Source organism: Nannospalax galili, unplaced genomic scaffold (assembly GCF_000622305.1).
Source record: "Nannospalax galili isolate Female #2095 unplaced genomic scaffold, S.galili_v1.0 scaffold120, whole genome shotgun sequence".
NCBI lineage: Eukaryota > Metazoa > Chordata > Mammalia > Rodentia > Spalacidae > Nannospalax > Nannospalax galili.
Genome location: NW_008350324.1, coordinates 1,148,963 through 1,165,125, shown reverse-complemented (window position 1 = coordinate 1,165,125; position 16,163 = coordinate 1,148,963). Strand labels below are relative to the sequence as shown.

The window sequence follows — 16,163 nt, the reverse complement described above, 5'->3', positions numbered from 1 at the left end:
CTCTCTCTCTCTCTCTCTCTCTCTCTCTCTCTCTCTCTCTCAAAGAAAGAAGTGGCTAACAGGTGCAGAACAGGGCAGGTGGCAAAATCAAAGCCTGCAGCCTCAGACAAGGAGCAAGCCGATGCAGAAGCCCTGGGAGGTGGGGATTCCCTTAGGTGCACCCAGCTTGACTCTGCAAATTCATACCCTGTGGCGCTCCTAGAAGCACATGCTTTAGCTGATAGCCAAGCTGAGAGCAATCTCAGAGGCGGAGCAGCACAGGCTACTCTGGGTGAATGGATGGCCACCAAAGGCCAGTCAGAGGTCAGCAAACCAGCATCAGCATGGGGCAGGTGGTGGCCACAGCAGCATACTTAAGTTACCCCATTTCCTCTTCCTGAAAGAAAACAAGTATTCCTGGACCAGCACATCCCAGAAGGCTCTCTACCAGGACTCTATTGCTGGAAAAAAGGAAGGTCATCCTTTAAGCACATGAACTTGTCACACATGAATATTTAGAACCTTGCCCAAAGGACTGTGTATGGGCTGGAGAGATGGCTCAGTGGGTAAGAGTACAGGTTGCTCTTGAAGAAGACCTGGGTTCAGTTCCCAGCACCCACATGGCAGCTGATGACCATCTTTAACTCCAGTTCCAGGGATCTTTTGTCCTCTTCTGGTCTCTGCAAGCACTGAACACATGTACTGAACTTACATACATGCAGATAAAACAGGCATATGTGTAAAATTCTTTTAAATGCAAAACAGATTTTACCGAAGGACAGTGTGAGTGGAGATGGTGGAACGGTGAGCCAGCTGTGGAGGTCTGGCTGAGCGTGGGGAAGGGGTGTGAGGGCACGCTCTATCCACTGCATGTTGAGGCTCTCCCACAGCCTTCTCTCTGCCCTGCTAGGCTAGCTCATCTTTAAGATTTTCACCACATATATGTACTTTTTCATTCAAGATCCACTCAAAGATAGGGAAATTTCACGAAGTGCCACGGTAAGAGACAAAGGCAGTCAGGTGCTCCGACAGGCTGCCCGTAAGGGTGATACATACAAATCAGAGCTGCCATCCCTAGGAGAGGCTACGTGTCCGCACAGCTCTACTGCAGCAAGGAAAAAAGAGTGGGACAAAAGTGAGCAAAGGCCACAAGAGCGTTTGTCACTGCTGTAGCTGAGGCACTGGCCTCGCTTCCTGTTGTTTGTTTTGTTTTTTTGGCCTGTTAGGAGTTCCTGGTGCCATTTCAGATCTATTATAAGGTCAAATGAGAGACACGCCTATGTAGGCAGTACAGCACACACACAAGGCGTGACCTAAAGATCTGCTCATGCATTTCAAAAAAGGAGGCGATAAGGCCAGATGGCCTCACAAATGTAGCCTGATGGCGGAGGATTACCAAGAACTATAAAGAGCTTTTTAAAATGACTGTGTGTGTGTGTGTGTGTATGTGTGTGTGTGTGTGTGTGTGTGTACACGTGCGCACACTACATGAGTGCAGTACCCATGGACACCAGAAGAGGACGTCAGGAGCTGGGGTTACAGGCAGCTGTGAGCTGCTTGACCTGAGTGCTGGGAAGAGTGCTCTCTGCAAGGGCAGCAAGCACTCTTAACCACTGAGCCATCACTCCAGCTTTTAAGATGTAGAAATACTTGTACGTAGGTGAAGAAATTGGAACTCAATTGAAAAAAGCAAAGAAGAAAAAAAAACAAGAAAGGAAAGAAAAGAAATACCTCATGCACCACAGTGGGCAGCTCTGGTGATGAGAGGTCATGGACCTCTCCCCTGCTGTGCAGTGAGTGTTCTGCAAACTTTCCAGAAAACAGCTCTATGTTGGTAAGCAGAAAAAGGTGGGGGGGGGGCACAGATTAGCAGCTCTCTCCACTCACCCCACTTCCTTTTCCATAATCTTCAAGTGGGCACCAATTTGCATCCTTAACTACTTTCCAGCAGAATATATTAGATATCTTCAAAGAGTTCTGCAGACAACCCAGCAGATTATGGGCACTGCATGGCTGGGACAGGGAGGAGGACCTTTGCTCCAGGGAGGACTCAGGGCCCCTCACACTTCCACGATGGGATTCATCTCAGACCAGAGGCATCTGAGCTGCCCAGCCCACGACCCACCATGCCACCCTGTAATAATGCACTGCACATCCTGAATCACTGTGTGAAAGCATCTTGCCTACCCTCCTCCTCCCCTAGCAGCTAAGTACCCAGGAAGCAGACTTTTCCTGCCAGTCTACCTCCACTCTCACCATGAACAGTGCTGCATCCAGGTCACCTGGTGCCAGTCACCATCCCTAACCCTCTGTCCCAATGGCATCCCCTCTCCTGCACTCCCATCTCTAACAATTTAAATTATCCCCAAAAGCATAAGATGAAAACCAAAGAAAAGAGGCGCCAAGGATCCCAGGTGGCACAGTCAGGGGCTTTCTGAGTAAAGGAGTCTCAGATACACAGAGCTAAGCTCAGGGAAGCCCTGTGTCATAGCCCCTCCATCTTCCACAAACATCTCCCCTTCTAGCCCACTCCTCTCATCACCCCCACTTTTACAGATGAGCAGTGGAGACAGGACAGGTAAGGCAAGCTGCTACCCAGATTCAGGGTGGCAGTCAACCAAGCTACAAGTCCCATGCAGGACAGGCGGAGGTAGAAAATGTAAATTCTGAAAATGTTACATTTTAAATCAAGTATTTATTTATTTACAAATAAAAACAATGAGCTCATGACATGTTAGCACTTGTCTTATTGGTTAAAAAAAATGCTTTTAGCTGGGCCTGGTGGCACACGCCTTTAATCTTAGCACTCGTAGCACTCGGGAGGCAGAGGCAAGAGGATCTCTGTGAGTTCAAGGCCAGCCTGGTCTACCTAGTGAGTTCCAGGACAGCTGGGGCTACAGGGGGACCCTGTCTCAAAAAGACCAAAAAAAAAAGAAAAATGCTTTTCAAAAAATAATAGCGAAGGCCAGCAAGATGGCTCAGTGGATCCTCAGGTCGTCCTTGTGTCCAGTCTGCTGCTGGCTGCTGTATGGGCTGAAGAGTGGGAGGGAGCCCACCTCTTACAGGTGTAGGCAGCTGAGAAGAGGAGAGGCTGTTTGGCAGATAACAACAGGAGCCACCATGCAACCCTCGACACCGAGCTCTATGTCTAAATTTGACAAGTGTCCCTTTTTACAAGTTCATCACAGACAGTGTAACCATTGCCAAGGGCCAGAAGGACCCTCAACAAGCCAGGTACAGGCTTAACGTCTGACCCAGCACTTCCTTCCTAGGCCTGTGTCCATGAGCAATGAAAACATACCAAACACACACAAAAATTCACTACAGGGTCCTTTTTTAGAGCCCTATTCAGAGCCGGGAGGTACGTGCCTTTAAACCCAGCACTCTGGAGGCAGAGGCAAGTGAATCTCTGTGAGATCAAGGACAGCCTGGTCTACATAGAGTTCCAGGCCAGTAGAGACCCTGTAGAAAACAAGAAAAAAAAAGCGCTATTCATACAGGGGACACTAGGTCACACAATAACACAGGTGAATCCCCAAAACAGCACGGCAGTCCCAAAGGCCATGTGTTACATGACTCCATTTAAAAGAAGTACCCAGGATGGGGCAAAGAGATGGTTCCACGGGTAGAAGAGCTTGTCACACAAGCCTGTTGACTGAAGCTTGACCCCTGGAACCCACTCGACCAGTGAGATGGCTCAGCAGATAAAGGTTCTTGCCACCAAGCCTGACAACCTAAGTTCAATCCCTGGGGGACCCACATGGTGGAAGGAGAGAACCAATCCACCAAAGTTGTCCTCTGACCTCCACATGAGCATTGTGGCATGTGAATACCTCCTCCACACCAATCATAGACACACACACACACACACACACACACACACACACACACACACATCCCAGCACTCGGGAAATAAAATGCAGTTTAAAAAAAAGACAGAATATAGGGGTAGTGATTATTTAGGGCTTGAGGGGAGGGATAGCAAGTTGATAAAAGTGTAGGGAAATGTGGCTGTGGAGACAGCTGCCCAGCTGTGACTTTACAAAAACCACTGGGCTGCATACTTTGGGTGAGTTATACCATTATAGAATGTGGACTGTTTCTCAGTGACCCAGTGTGGGTCTGAGACCAGTGGATGTGTTTTTCCTGCACTCTAACGTATCCTCCAGTCTGCACTGTGCTGTGAACAGATCTTCACAGATCTACCATGTGGTGAAACACTTCTGTCACATAGCATCAAAAAAAAAAAAAAAATCACATTTGTATCACCAGTGAGCTGATGGGAAAGCCTTCAGTGTTGGAAGTTCACAAGCTCTGGTAGCAAATGCAGTTTCCAGAAGTCTCATTTACACTTGGAGCCTGAATTTTTATCTCAGGCAACACATAACATCGGCTGTCTGTGAGGGAGCAGGCTTGCTTCATTCACTCTCAAGCAAAAGTCTAAACACCCAAGTCTGATCAACTAACTGTGAGGAGGGGGGGTGTGTGCTAATTCAGCCTGTGATTCAACTGCCGAGTGTTTTTCACACTGTGGACCCAGCTCCCATCTCAGTGTGCAGAGCAACAGAACGCAAGGATCACAATTTAGCACAATGAGTCATTTTCCCTGCCTCATCCTCAAGCAAGAAAGCAGGTTCAGTTACAGCCAGTACAGGAAGACGGTCCCAGACCCAAAAGACCGTCACCAGTCAAGGATGGAGACTTTCGGTGATGTCTAATCCTGGTTATCAGCTTGACACACCTGAGAAGAGAGCATCTCAACTGAATTGCCTCCAATAGATTAGCCTGTGAGCAACTGTGGGGCATTTTATTGATTGGTAGTTGAGGCGGGAGGGTCCAGCCCACTGTGGAAGGTGCTATCCATAGGCATGTAGCCTGGGCTCCATAAGAAAGGTAGTTGAATCTGAGGCTGGGAGGGAGCCAGTAGGAAGCATTCCTGCCCTGAGTTCCTGTCTTGGATTCCCTCGGTGATGAACTATGACCTGGAAGTGTAAGGTGAAACAAACCCTTTTCTCCTAAGTCACCTTTGGTCATGGTGTGTACCACAGCTACAGAAAGCAAACTAGGACATCTGGTTTCTCAAAGGGGAGCCAGAAGAAAAATGTATTTGAAATCTCATAGTTTTGTTTTGTTTTCTGAGACAGGGTCTTCTCGTTCCAGCTGGCCTGGAACTCACTATATAGACCAGGCTGGCTTCAACTGCCTAGAGATCCAGCTGCCTCTTCCTTCCGAGTGCTGAAATTTAAGGCACGCACCACCACACCCAGCCAGAATCTCATATATTTTTAATCCCACTTTAAAAACATTGCACACAGTAGGCATTGGCTAGTTCATCGGTCACCTTGCTACAGAAGAAGCCAAGCTTGAAAAACTGGCTATTCTGCATTAGATTCCCAGCCCACACCTTCTCAAAGGTCCCTAACCACACCAAAGTCTTACAAAGGGACAAGAAGACACCCAAAGGTGAGAACAGAATAGCCACAGGCTAGAAGGGCGGGAGGGAGTACAAGGGACCAATACCGCCCCCCCACACACACACACAGGCTACTCCACTTCATCCACAGACACGAGGGCAAACAGCCCAGGAAATAAGCTCCACACAAAGACTGGAACGCGAAAAATAAAGAACCATCAATCTCAGGTAAGCCAAAATCAATGGCCTGTGGCACAGGAGAATGTGGTGGGGCAGAGCAGAGGCTGAGGGTGCAGGGGTGCAGAAGCACCTCCTACAATCTGTTAGGGGTGTCACCTGATGTGACTGTCCTCCGACCCACTTCCAAGACCTGAATTTTTGGGGCAAAGCCAGGTGGAGCAGCATATGACACGGTCCCGGGGCCAGCTTCATCACAGGCCACCTGAGCAGCTGCCCAGCTAGTAACTGAACACCCATCCTCCCAGAATCCCAGCTAAAGCCCTCACTCCCAAGGTGACACTAAGGGACAGTGATACAGATTTGGAGGTGGAAACTCTACTAAGTAATTGGGTTTCCATAAGATCATGGGCTGAGTCCTGAGAATGGACTCAGGCCCTCATAAAGGGTTGAAGGGACCAGTGTGCTTTCTCCACTGTTGTGAGGGTAAGCCAGCCAGGGTGTGTCCACCAGATGCACAATCTGTTGACACTCTCATGTGTTAGGCCACCAGTCCATGGTAGGGTCACAGTAGCCTGAACTGAGTACAAGTTCACCCTAACCCCCAGGAGACTTAAACAAGCCCTGAGCTGGGCTCCAGGCCCTTTTTACGGTCTTCGGTCATCTACTGAGGAAAGATCTATCATAGAAATGGGATAACCCAAGAGGGTAGTATGTCAGCACTGCCCACTGTGGAGGAAGTAGGCCCAGAGAGAGTGAAAAAAAAAAAAATCTGACTCAGTTCTAGGGGTTTCAAGGTGATCCCTTTCCCAAACACAGACACAGATCACAAATCTAAAAACACACATAAAACACACCACACACACAGAAGACGGCGTGTGGGAGTTCAAAGATGGCTATTGGGACAGTCACAGGGTATAGCACATGTGAGTCGGAACAGTTGGCAGCATACCGGATGGGAGGAAAGGCAGTCATCCTAACTAAAAAGACTTACTTGTTCAACATATTTGGTTCCCACAAAGCACCTGGCAGTATTCTGGAAGGGAAGAGTCTCTGAATGAGACACACAGGCCCCTGTTCTCAAAAAAATATGTTGGAAAACAGAGTGTGAGGTGAGGTAGACAGACAAGCACATGAACAAGAAATGCTGGGCTAAGTATGTACCACAAGGGGAAAAGCAAACTCATGGGCAAGGAACTGCAATCAGACACACAGCATGGCCTGAGTCACCAAGTGTGGTCAGTTAACCAGACCCAAAAGGCCCCAAAGGGATTCAGTTACACAGAGAACCCAGAATGGATTCTGGAGTCTTGCCTGAGCAAAGAATCACAGGAGGGGAGCCCTATGGTGGGATGGTTGTTAGAGTTGATCACACATGCTACTGTGTAGAGAAGACTCAAACAGAAAGCAGAGCCCTGCTGGGCTACCACTCTAGTTCAGGCAATGGAGAGATGCAGGACACAGTGTAGAAACAGAGCCAGTACTTTGGAGATGAGTAATGACAGAAGAATAGTGTAATTATGGCACTGAAGACTGGGAGGTACAACACTAGCAGAGGAGAATCAAGAGTTCTGTTCAGGGGCTGGAGCAAAGGCTAAGGGTATTTCATGCTCTTCTAGAGTACCCAAGTTCTGTTCCCCGCACCCACACCAGGTGGCTCACAACCATTTGTAACTCCAGGTCCAGGGGATCTGAGCCCCTCTTCTGACCTCCATGGGCACCTAGACACATGTGATATACACTCAGTCACACACATAAATAAATAAAACATTTTAAAAATAAATCTTTTTTGCCGGGTGTACACCTTTAATCCCAGCACTTAACAGAGGCAGACGGATCTCCGTGAGATCCAGCCTGGTCTACATAGTGAGTTCTAGGTTAGCTGGGGCTACAGGGAGACCCTGTCTCAAAAAGACCAAAAATGAACAAATAAATAAATAAATACTTTTTAAAAAATTGAAAAAGAGCTCTGTTCTAGCTGGGTGCAGTGGACACAACTGTAACCCCAGCACTCGGGAGGTAGAGACAGGAAGAGGAGAAGTTTGAGGCCTCCATGGAATACATGAAACCCTGTCTTAAAAGAGCCAAAGGCTAGGGGTGTAGTTCAGTGGTAGAACTCTTGCCCAACATGTGCAAGGCCTCATCAAGAGTTGTTTTCATGCTTGGTTACAGGTGAGCAGGTGGTAGAGAGGCAGCCAGGGGCCAGTCCCAGCACTTAACACTCGAAGGTCTACCAGACAAAGAAACACCGGCTGTGATAATGAGTCTAAAGGCGGCAGAAAACACAAGTCACAAAGGCAGCAGCTCGTATGATCATACATATTCCAGCCAACAAGACTTGTGACACTTGGCCTGTGTTTGGGATACAGTTCCTTACCTCCCCTCCTCACGGCTCTCCTGCCCATCCCCTAAAGCTAGGGTGACAAGAAGCTTTATTTACACACTACTTATTTAACCATTTAATGCATGAACTTGACCTTTGAGGACAAATGCCTCTCTAAAGGCTGTCTTGCACACCCTAGGGGATGCTCTCTCTCTAAAAACTCAAGTGTTCAAGATGGGCTTCTGGGTAAACTTCAGATAACATTTCCTATTAAAGCCTGCTGCCAGTTCTCCCCAGAATTCTCCCCTGGAACAAAGGAAAAAGAGTAAGGTTGGGGAATGAAAAAAAAATTCTACCCAACCAAGTGTGCACAGAAAGTGGCATCGCGAGGGTCCTGCTGGGTCACCAAGGTGGAGAGACCACAGAGCCCTTGGCCATTTGCTGAACCAGCCATCTCCACCTCTCAGGCACCAAGCCTGGGTCCTCCACGAGGAAGTGAAAAAGAACAGAACCCTCTCCTAGCCCATGACCTGGACAGGTGCAGAGTAGAAAGACCCCAATGATACAGAGGGTGAGCCCGGCTTGAGTCCTGTCTCTGCCCTGGCCTACCGGTGCAGCCACCAGTAACCAGGTAAGACGGGGGCCGAGCTCCGAAGTGGGAATGACCTCCTCTCAGGGCCCTCAGCGGCCGGAGGGGGTTGAAAATTAGGAGATCTGAGGTCGGACCAAAGGATTGGAGGACCGGAGGAGGGAGGACCAAAGGGCTAGAGGATCCTAGGGAGGAGGAACAGAGGAGGACGAATAAGAGTCAGAGGGAGGAGGGCCAGAGGGAGGATGGATGACTGGAGGAGGAAAATGATCAGGGGGAGGAGGCCTGGAGCAGCAGCCACTGACCTGCTTGAAGGTGCTGCTGAGGAAGTAGACCAGCGAGAGCCCAAAGACCAGGGCGAGTACCCAGCGCTTGCGCAGCAGCCGGCGCCACAGCAGCGCCGCCAAGTTCAGCATCCCGGTGCAGCGCCGCCAGGCTCAGCATCCCCGCGGCATGGCCTCGCCGCCCGCTCCTTACACCGCAGCCCCTTCTGTGCTCAGTGCCCGCTTCGGTCCAGCTCCCCGCAGCCGGCGGGCCGCCCACGTGACGCGCAGCCCCGCCCCTCCCCGCTCCGCTGACGTCACCGCCAGGCCCCTTCCATGTCTCCTCTCCATTGGTCCCTGCGGATCCACAGCCTTCCATTGGCTGAATCCGGAGACCGGAGCGGGTCATCATGAACGAGTGACTGGCGTAGCCACCCCCAGTCCTAGCGCCGACTGAGACTGGACTAGCGGAGGCCGGAAGCACTTGGAAGTCACGTGCTGCCCGGGCCGCGCCAGTGATTGGCGAGCTGGACGTGAATGAGGCGGCCGTGATTGCTGAATTGTCTGGGCAGGTAAAGAGAGAATGCGCCACTTTCTCTGCCAAGCGGTGTGGTCAGGTGTGGACCCCGGTCCGTACAGTCCCCTTGCAGGGTTTTGCTCTATGCATGGGTGGCAGGAATGAGATGCGACCGTGACCTTGTTTGCTCAGTTCTGTGCACTGCTTCCAGGGCGAGCCACGCAAGAAAGATGCTATCTTACTGGGCTTGGCGGTGCGGTCTTGGAACGGCCTGGAGACACAGCTTGAGACTGCGTAGACTGGATGTGGTCTCTCATAGGGAGGGACAGGATGCATGGAGTAGAGCCTTAAAGGAAGCTTCATTCAATCATTCATTTGCATCCAGCATGCAAGATGTATTCCAGGATTCAGTATAGGAATAATTATATATTGTTAACAAAGGGTCTTAGGCATTAGCTTTAGAACGTCGTGTCAAATTTCGGATGGAAACTGTGGCTCTGTGTTTTATTTTCCCCAAGGATGGGGAGTTAGTTAGCCAGACTGCAAGTTCTTGAAAAACGTTTTCATACTGATCTTGTCTTTCTGTATGAAGATGGTGGAGTTGGGGATGTAGTTCAGTGATACACAAGGATGATGCTGAGGACTTTTTTCCTAGCTAATTTTCCAGAAAAGAAAGGAGACTTAGCTGGTGGGTTGTCTGGCCACCTGGTGGGGGGGCCCTAAGGAGGCCGCTATTCAACAGCCTTCTGCTAAGAGTTAGGTACATCTGCGTAGGGAAAATACTCCAGGAAGCTCAGCCTGGCTACAGAAACCATCTCTCCTTTTCTACTTTCCTGGTCCTTTATTGGAAAGTGCTGTGTTGAGAACAACACAGGGCAAGGCCAGGAGGTGAGACCAATGGAGGAGGTGCTTTTTGCTACAAAGCCACCACCTGGCAACCTTCATCTGGTAAAGCGTTCGGTGGGAGGAACAGCAAGCCCAGAGGCTGTGAGGCAGGGGACAAGCCAACATGGGAGAAGGAATGGAAAGGCCAGTGGGTCTGGAGGTGACTCACAGGATTGAGGTTGGAAATGAGTGATCCAGTATCAGGCAGAACCTGGAGGCTGTGGACAGAGATCAGATTTTATTCTGGTTTTAGTGGGAAGCCTTTGGAAGTTCTAAAATTATTTTCTTTTTCCTCAATCAGGTTTTGTGATTTTCTTTTTTCTTTTTGCCTCCGTGTTATATGTGTGTGTGTGTGTGTGTGTGTGTGTGTGTGTATAGAGGTCAGTGGACAGATGAGAGGTCTGAGGTCAACTTTGGGAGTCATTTCTGTTGAAACATGTCTCTCACTGGGGTGCTGTGTGTGTGTGTGTGTGTGTGTGTGTGTGTGTGTATAGAGATCAGAGGTCAAAGGTCAACTTTGGGAGTCATTGCTGTTGAAACATGTCTCTCACTGGGATGTGGGACTCACCAATTCGGCTATACTGCCTGGCCAGGGACCTTCCTGTCTCCATCTCCCCTGTGCTGGGATTACAGACTTTTTACACAGGTAAAGGAGATCAAACTCTGGTCTTCATGCTTGTGTGGCTAGCACTTTATCAACAAAACCAAAATTCAAATTATAATAGTAGGACAAAATATATTTAAGCTCATAACCAGCCATAAGTCTCAAAGAAAAAGTACTAAGAAACTACCCAGAGACACTGGGCAAATGGAAACACCTGTTGAAGTTTCCAGTGACGTCCCAAGTTTTGTTATGTGACACAATTAAGTGCTCTGTGCCACCCAAGGTCTAAAGTCTCCAGTGAACCCTCTGACCTGTGCTTCCCTCTGAAGAGGAGGAGGGGAAGGCCTGCTCTCTAAGGGACCCAGTGACCATATCCCCATCAGGAACCCTGAATGCTCACAACACGTGTCATCGCCATGGAATTCTGAAGTCCATGTGGCTCCTCGCGGTGCACCAGGTGACATGTCCCCATGGGAATTCTTACCTTCACTTCTGCTTTATCAAATTATGAGATGCAAGGAGGATTTGAATCTACCCTTTCCACTCCCTCCTGTGGGATAGATGACAGGCACAGAGAAGCTACTGATTTGTTCAAGGTCACACAGCAAGTTAGCAGGTAGCATCAGCTCACCTGGCACCTGCATGCGACCCCATTCCTTGCTTTGTCCTTTTGCATGTGGCCCACCTCCACTTGTGGGTCCGTGTAGTGGGGTGATACTTCTCCTTTGTGGGACTGAATGTGCAGCTGAGGTTTGTGCAGCAGAAATGATAGAAATGGTTTGGAAGTTGTCAGGAGCTGTGGCTCACATGTGTGTCGGCTTTCAGGTGCTAAGGAAAATGCAGAGACGCCACAGTAGTAACACAGACAACATTCCACCTGAAAGGTAAGAGTCTCCCATTTCCATCCACCTGGGGCTCGGGTGGTGAAAGGCAGGCTGGAAGTGGATTGAGTACCTGCTTCTCAGGGTTGTTGGAAGCATAGAAGAGATCCATTAGAAAACTGCTCTGCACGGTGTTTGTTCAGTTTTGCATGCCTAAAATACCCAAGGTAACTGGCCTTATAAAGAGAAAAGGTTTACTTTGGTCACAGTTTTAGGGGCTGAGAGATCAGATGACAACTCAGGTTCAGGGGCTACCTTGACCCCATCACCATGTGGTGTGGATGCCAGTGATGGCTTTGTGCACAGGTACAAGTGATTATTTCTCAAAACATGGCACAGAGTGTGGGAGAGAGGGCTTGGTGAATAAAGTGCTGTCCATACATGCGTGAGGACCCGAGTTCCGATCTCCAGAATCTACATAAAAGCCAAGTAGGCGTGGAGGCTGCCTGTTAACCCAACACTTGGGAATCGGAGACAGGGAATTCTGGGACAGGTTGACTGACTACACTAGTGGGAATGGGCATGCTCAGGTTACTGAGAGACCCTGCCTCAATAAATACAGTAGAGAGGGAGTGAGGAAGACCCCTGATGTCAACTTTGGGCCTCTGCATGCATGCACATTGACACACTTGTTACCACGTGTGCAGACATCGTGTGCAGACATCATATACACACCACACAGATGACCTGACACATGAAGATATTATGCCATACACATGTGACCTCACACATGCAGACATCATGCATACCACACATGTGATCTGACACATGCAGACATGCCACATGTATGTAACCTCACACATGCAGGTACCATAGACACACCATGCATGTGATTTCATGCCCACCTGCAGACATCATACATGTGAACTCATATATGCAGGCATCATACACATAGCACACATATGACCTTGTGCATACAGATATCATATATGCAGACACTGCATAAATGTGGCCTCACACATGCAGACATATATATTACATGTGTGTCTTCATGCCTGCAGATGTACACCACAAATGTGACCTCATGTATGCAGACATCATACACATAGCACACATCTCATGCATGCAGACATCATACATGTGACCTCACATATGCAGACACCTACCATACACATGACTTCACACATGCAGATATACACAGACCACATACATAGGTATGACCTCATACATGCAGACATCATACATATACCACACACACAGATGATCTCACACATGCAGACATCATACACACATAGCACATGTGACCTCACATATGCAGACACCAAACACACGTGACTTCACACTTTCAGACTACACACACCGCATACTCAGTGATCTCACACATGCAAACATCATCACATATGGGTGACCTAGGGGTTGGGGATTTAGCTCAGTGGTAGAGCACTTGCCTAGCAAGCGCAAGGCCCTGGGTTCGGTTCTCAGCTCCAGAAAAAAAATAATAATAAAGACAAAATAACAACAACAACAAAAAAAAACCAACAAAGCAACTAGCAAACTAGCACATATGGGTGACTCACACATGCAGACATCATATACACCACACATGTGTGACCTTATGCATATAGACATTACATACATGTACCCTCATGCATGCAGACACCACATACACACCACACTGTGTGACCTCATGCATGCAGACATACATCTATGACCACACATGCAGATGTGCACACAACAGATGTATGACACATGCAGGCATCATACATACACCACACACATGTGTGACCTCACACATGCAGACATATGCACACATACCACACAGATATATACAAAAACAACTTTGTTAAATAGAAGAGAGGCTGAATTCTCATAATCCTCTTCCAGGACATGCCCCCAGGGATCTAAAGTCCTCCTGCTGAGCTCTTCCAGGCCCATAGCACTGCCTCAGACCAAGCCTTTACCACTGGACCTCTGGGGACACACACACACCCAAACAGCACAAGGAAACTGCCTTACTGGCTACTCAACACAGCGTAGCTGCTGTTGGTCCTAGGAAGGTTCTCAGACCCCATGTGAAAGATCTATGTGACTCATTGGATCATGACTATTCTGGTGGGATTTTCATTTACAGAGACAGCATATTCTATTCTAATTGTGGTAAAAAAGATATCCCAGCTAGGGACTCACACCACAGACATCTGTTTCTCACAGTTCTGGACGCTGGGAAGTCCAGAGTCAGGGTCCTGGCAGATCCCTGCCAGATCTGATGAGAGCTGCTTCCTGGTTCCTGGATGACAGTGGTCTTGCTGCTTGTGGTGTGAGGGCAAAGGGTTTCTGTGGCCTTTTCTCTGAGGACATGAATCTCACCAAATTCAAGTGTGCCCCACCTTGCAGAGCCCCACCTCCTAACACCACCGTCTTAGGGGGCCAAGGACTTCAGCTAGGAATCTAGAAGAGACAGACATTCAGTCCATAATGGTGAACACCACAGAGAACTGATGTCGGTGTATGTGAAAAGTCAGTGGGTGTGGTGGATCTAGGTGGGTGGGTTTGTGCCTTCATATGTGAATGGGTGCATATGTGTTTACATGTGCACATGGAGATCAACCTCAGGTGTGGTTCCTCAGGAGCCATCCACCTTGTTTTTTGAGACAGGGTCTCTCTCTGGGACCTAGCTCACCAATTAGGCTAGGCTGGCCAAGGATCCCCAATGAATCACCTGTGTTTCCACCTCCTCAGCACTGGGATTACAAGCACATGCCATCATGCCTCTTGCCTTTGTACATGGGTGCTGGGGATCGAACTCAGGTCCTCATGCTTATGCAGCAAGCACTTTACCTACTGAGTCATCTCCCCAGCCCCAAGAGAGCTATCACCCACCAAGGACTCTGGAGAAGTAGCAGAGCTGATCACAGGACAGGGAAGGGGGAGAGGAGAGCAGAGACCACTGTCTCTGCCATGTTTGCCCAGGAAAGACCAGGCAGAACAGACAGCGTAAGACTGGCCAGTCTGAACAACCCTGGTGGCTCTGGTACCTAGAGTAGTCTCTAGCTCTTTAGTGTCTAGCCCTGGTGGGTTTAGGGCCACAAAAATAAATGGACTTCACGTGTGGAGGTTAAATAGCAAGGAGGGGGGCGGGGGGGTCAAGGGAGGTTTAACCTATTTGGACACTTGTTTGGCCCTGGGCTGTATGAGTCCAAATGGATAGATACAGAATATGAAAAAACAAACTCAAGGGCTAGTTTCCCTGTGTTTCAACCTGAGAGCACACCCTGGGGGCAGGGGGGCTGTGCTCAGGGGGTGACAGTCTCCCAGCAACAGAGTCTCAGCTAGCGCCTGGGTCCACATCGTATGCGGCCATGCTCTGCCTTCTCCACCTCCCACCCCATAAACACTGGGGTCAGCTGCAAAAGCATACCTGGTACCCACCAGTCCTGGTACCCACCGGCCCAGTCCCAGCATCAGGACCACTCTTGGTTCAGGGAAGTGCCCTGGTTATACATCAGACAACTTTTTAAAAATATTTTATTTATTATTTTTATTTTATGTGTATGAGTGTATTGCCTGCATGTATATGAGTGCACCTGTGTCATGCAATGCCCAGGAGGTCAGAAGAGGACTTCGGATTCCCCTGGAACTGGCGCTAAGGACAGTTCATAGCTGCCATGTGGGTGCTGGGAATCGAACCTGGGTCCTCTGCAAGAGCAGTCAGTGCTCTTAACCGCTGAGCCATCTCTCCAGCCCCCAGACAACCTTTTTTTAAAACCCCAGTTCAGCCACTCCTCACATGCCAAGGTCTGAAGGCGGGGTTCCCCAAGATTCACAATTGGGCAGCTTCATCTCAGAGTCTTATGTTGTTGGGGTTTTGAGGTAGGGCCTTTGGGGATGAGGAGGAGCAAGTGATGTCTTCAGGATGGTGTCCCACAAAGCCTTGAGAGGCTTTAGAAGAAGAGGTAGAATGTGATGGTTAGTTTTAATTGCCAACTTAACAGAATCTAGAACTTCCTAGGAAGGGAGTCTTAATGAGGGACTGTGGGTATCATGTTTGCCTGTGGGGAATTCGGGGGGAGGACTCACCCACTCTGGGTGGCACCATTCTCTGGGTTTGGGTTCTGGCCTGGTCCTGTGTAGAGAAGGGCCTGAGCAGAGGACTTGCATGCATTCATGTCTCTGCTCTTGACCGTGACGTGACTAGCTGTGTGAAGCTTCTGCTGCCTCGACCTCCCTGCCATGGTGAACTGTAACTTGGAATTGTGAGCTAAAATAAGCCCTTTTCTCCCTAAACGTGAACTTTTTTGTCAGGGTATTTTATCACAGCAACAGAAATGGAACTAGAACAAAGGAAGACCCTAGCTAGCGTGTTTGCTGTCCCATCACAGGATACCCTGGGTCATGTTAGGAGTCGACACAAGCGCTTATCTTGGAATTCCCAGCCTTTTGATCCAAATAAACCTTTATCCTTTCCAAGCATTGTGTGACTTCTCTTGGGGATTGTATTTCTGTCCACCCTGGATGGAGAGACCAACAACAAACAAGTCCGCCCAAATCTCACCTGGGAAACCATGAGTTTGTTACTTACAGAAGCATGAGTG

At 49.0% G+C, this 16,163-nt stretch overlaps 2 protein-coding genes across 5 annotated transcripts in view; one reads left to right on the top strand and one right to left on the bottom strand.

Moving 5' to 3' along the window:
* The window catches only part of CUNH12orf49 (chromosome unknown C12orf49 homolog), a 20,279-nt gene extending 11,245 nt beyond the window's left edge, over positions 1–9,034 (bottom strand). The window contains exon 1 of the mRNA XM_008847462.2: positions 8,787–9,034. Within this exon, the coding sequence (XP_008845684.1) occupies positions 8,787–8,897 (111 nt within the window). The 5' untranslated portion in view covers positions 8,898–9,034. The remainder of the gene's footprint in view (positions 1–8,786) is intronic.
* A 157-nt stretch (positions 9,035–9,191) lies between these two features.
* Positions 9,192–16,163, top strand: part of Rnft2 (ring finger protein, transmembrane 2) — a 69,952-nt gene continuing 62,980 nt past the window's right edge. For 3 of the 4 annotated variants that reach the window (XR_003851794.1, XM_008847461.3, XM_008847457.3), the window contains exons 1-3: positions 9,192–9,316; positions 11,034–11,207; positions 11,576–11,634. Coding sequence is in view for 3 of the 4 variants with exons in the window: in XM_008847461.3 (XP_008845683.1) it covers positions 11,184–11,207; positions 11,576–11,634 (83 nt within the window). In the remaining variant the exon portion in view is untranslated. The remainder of the gene's footprint in view (positions 9,317–11,033; positions 11,208–11,575; positions 11,635–16,163) is intronic. The other variant, XM_008847459.3, reaches the window with a different exon arrangement.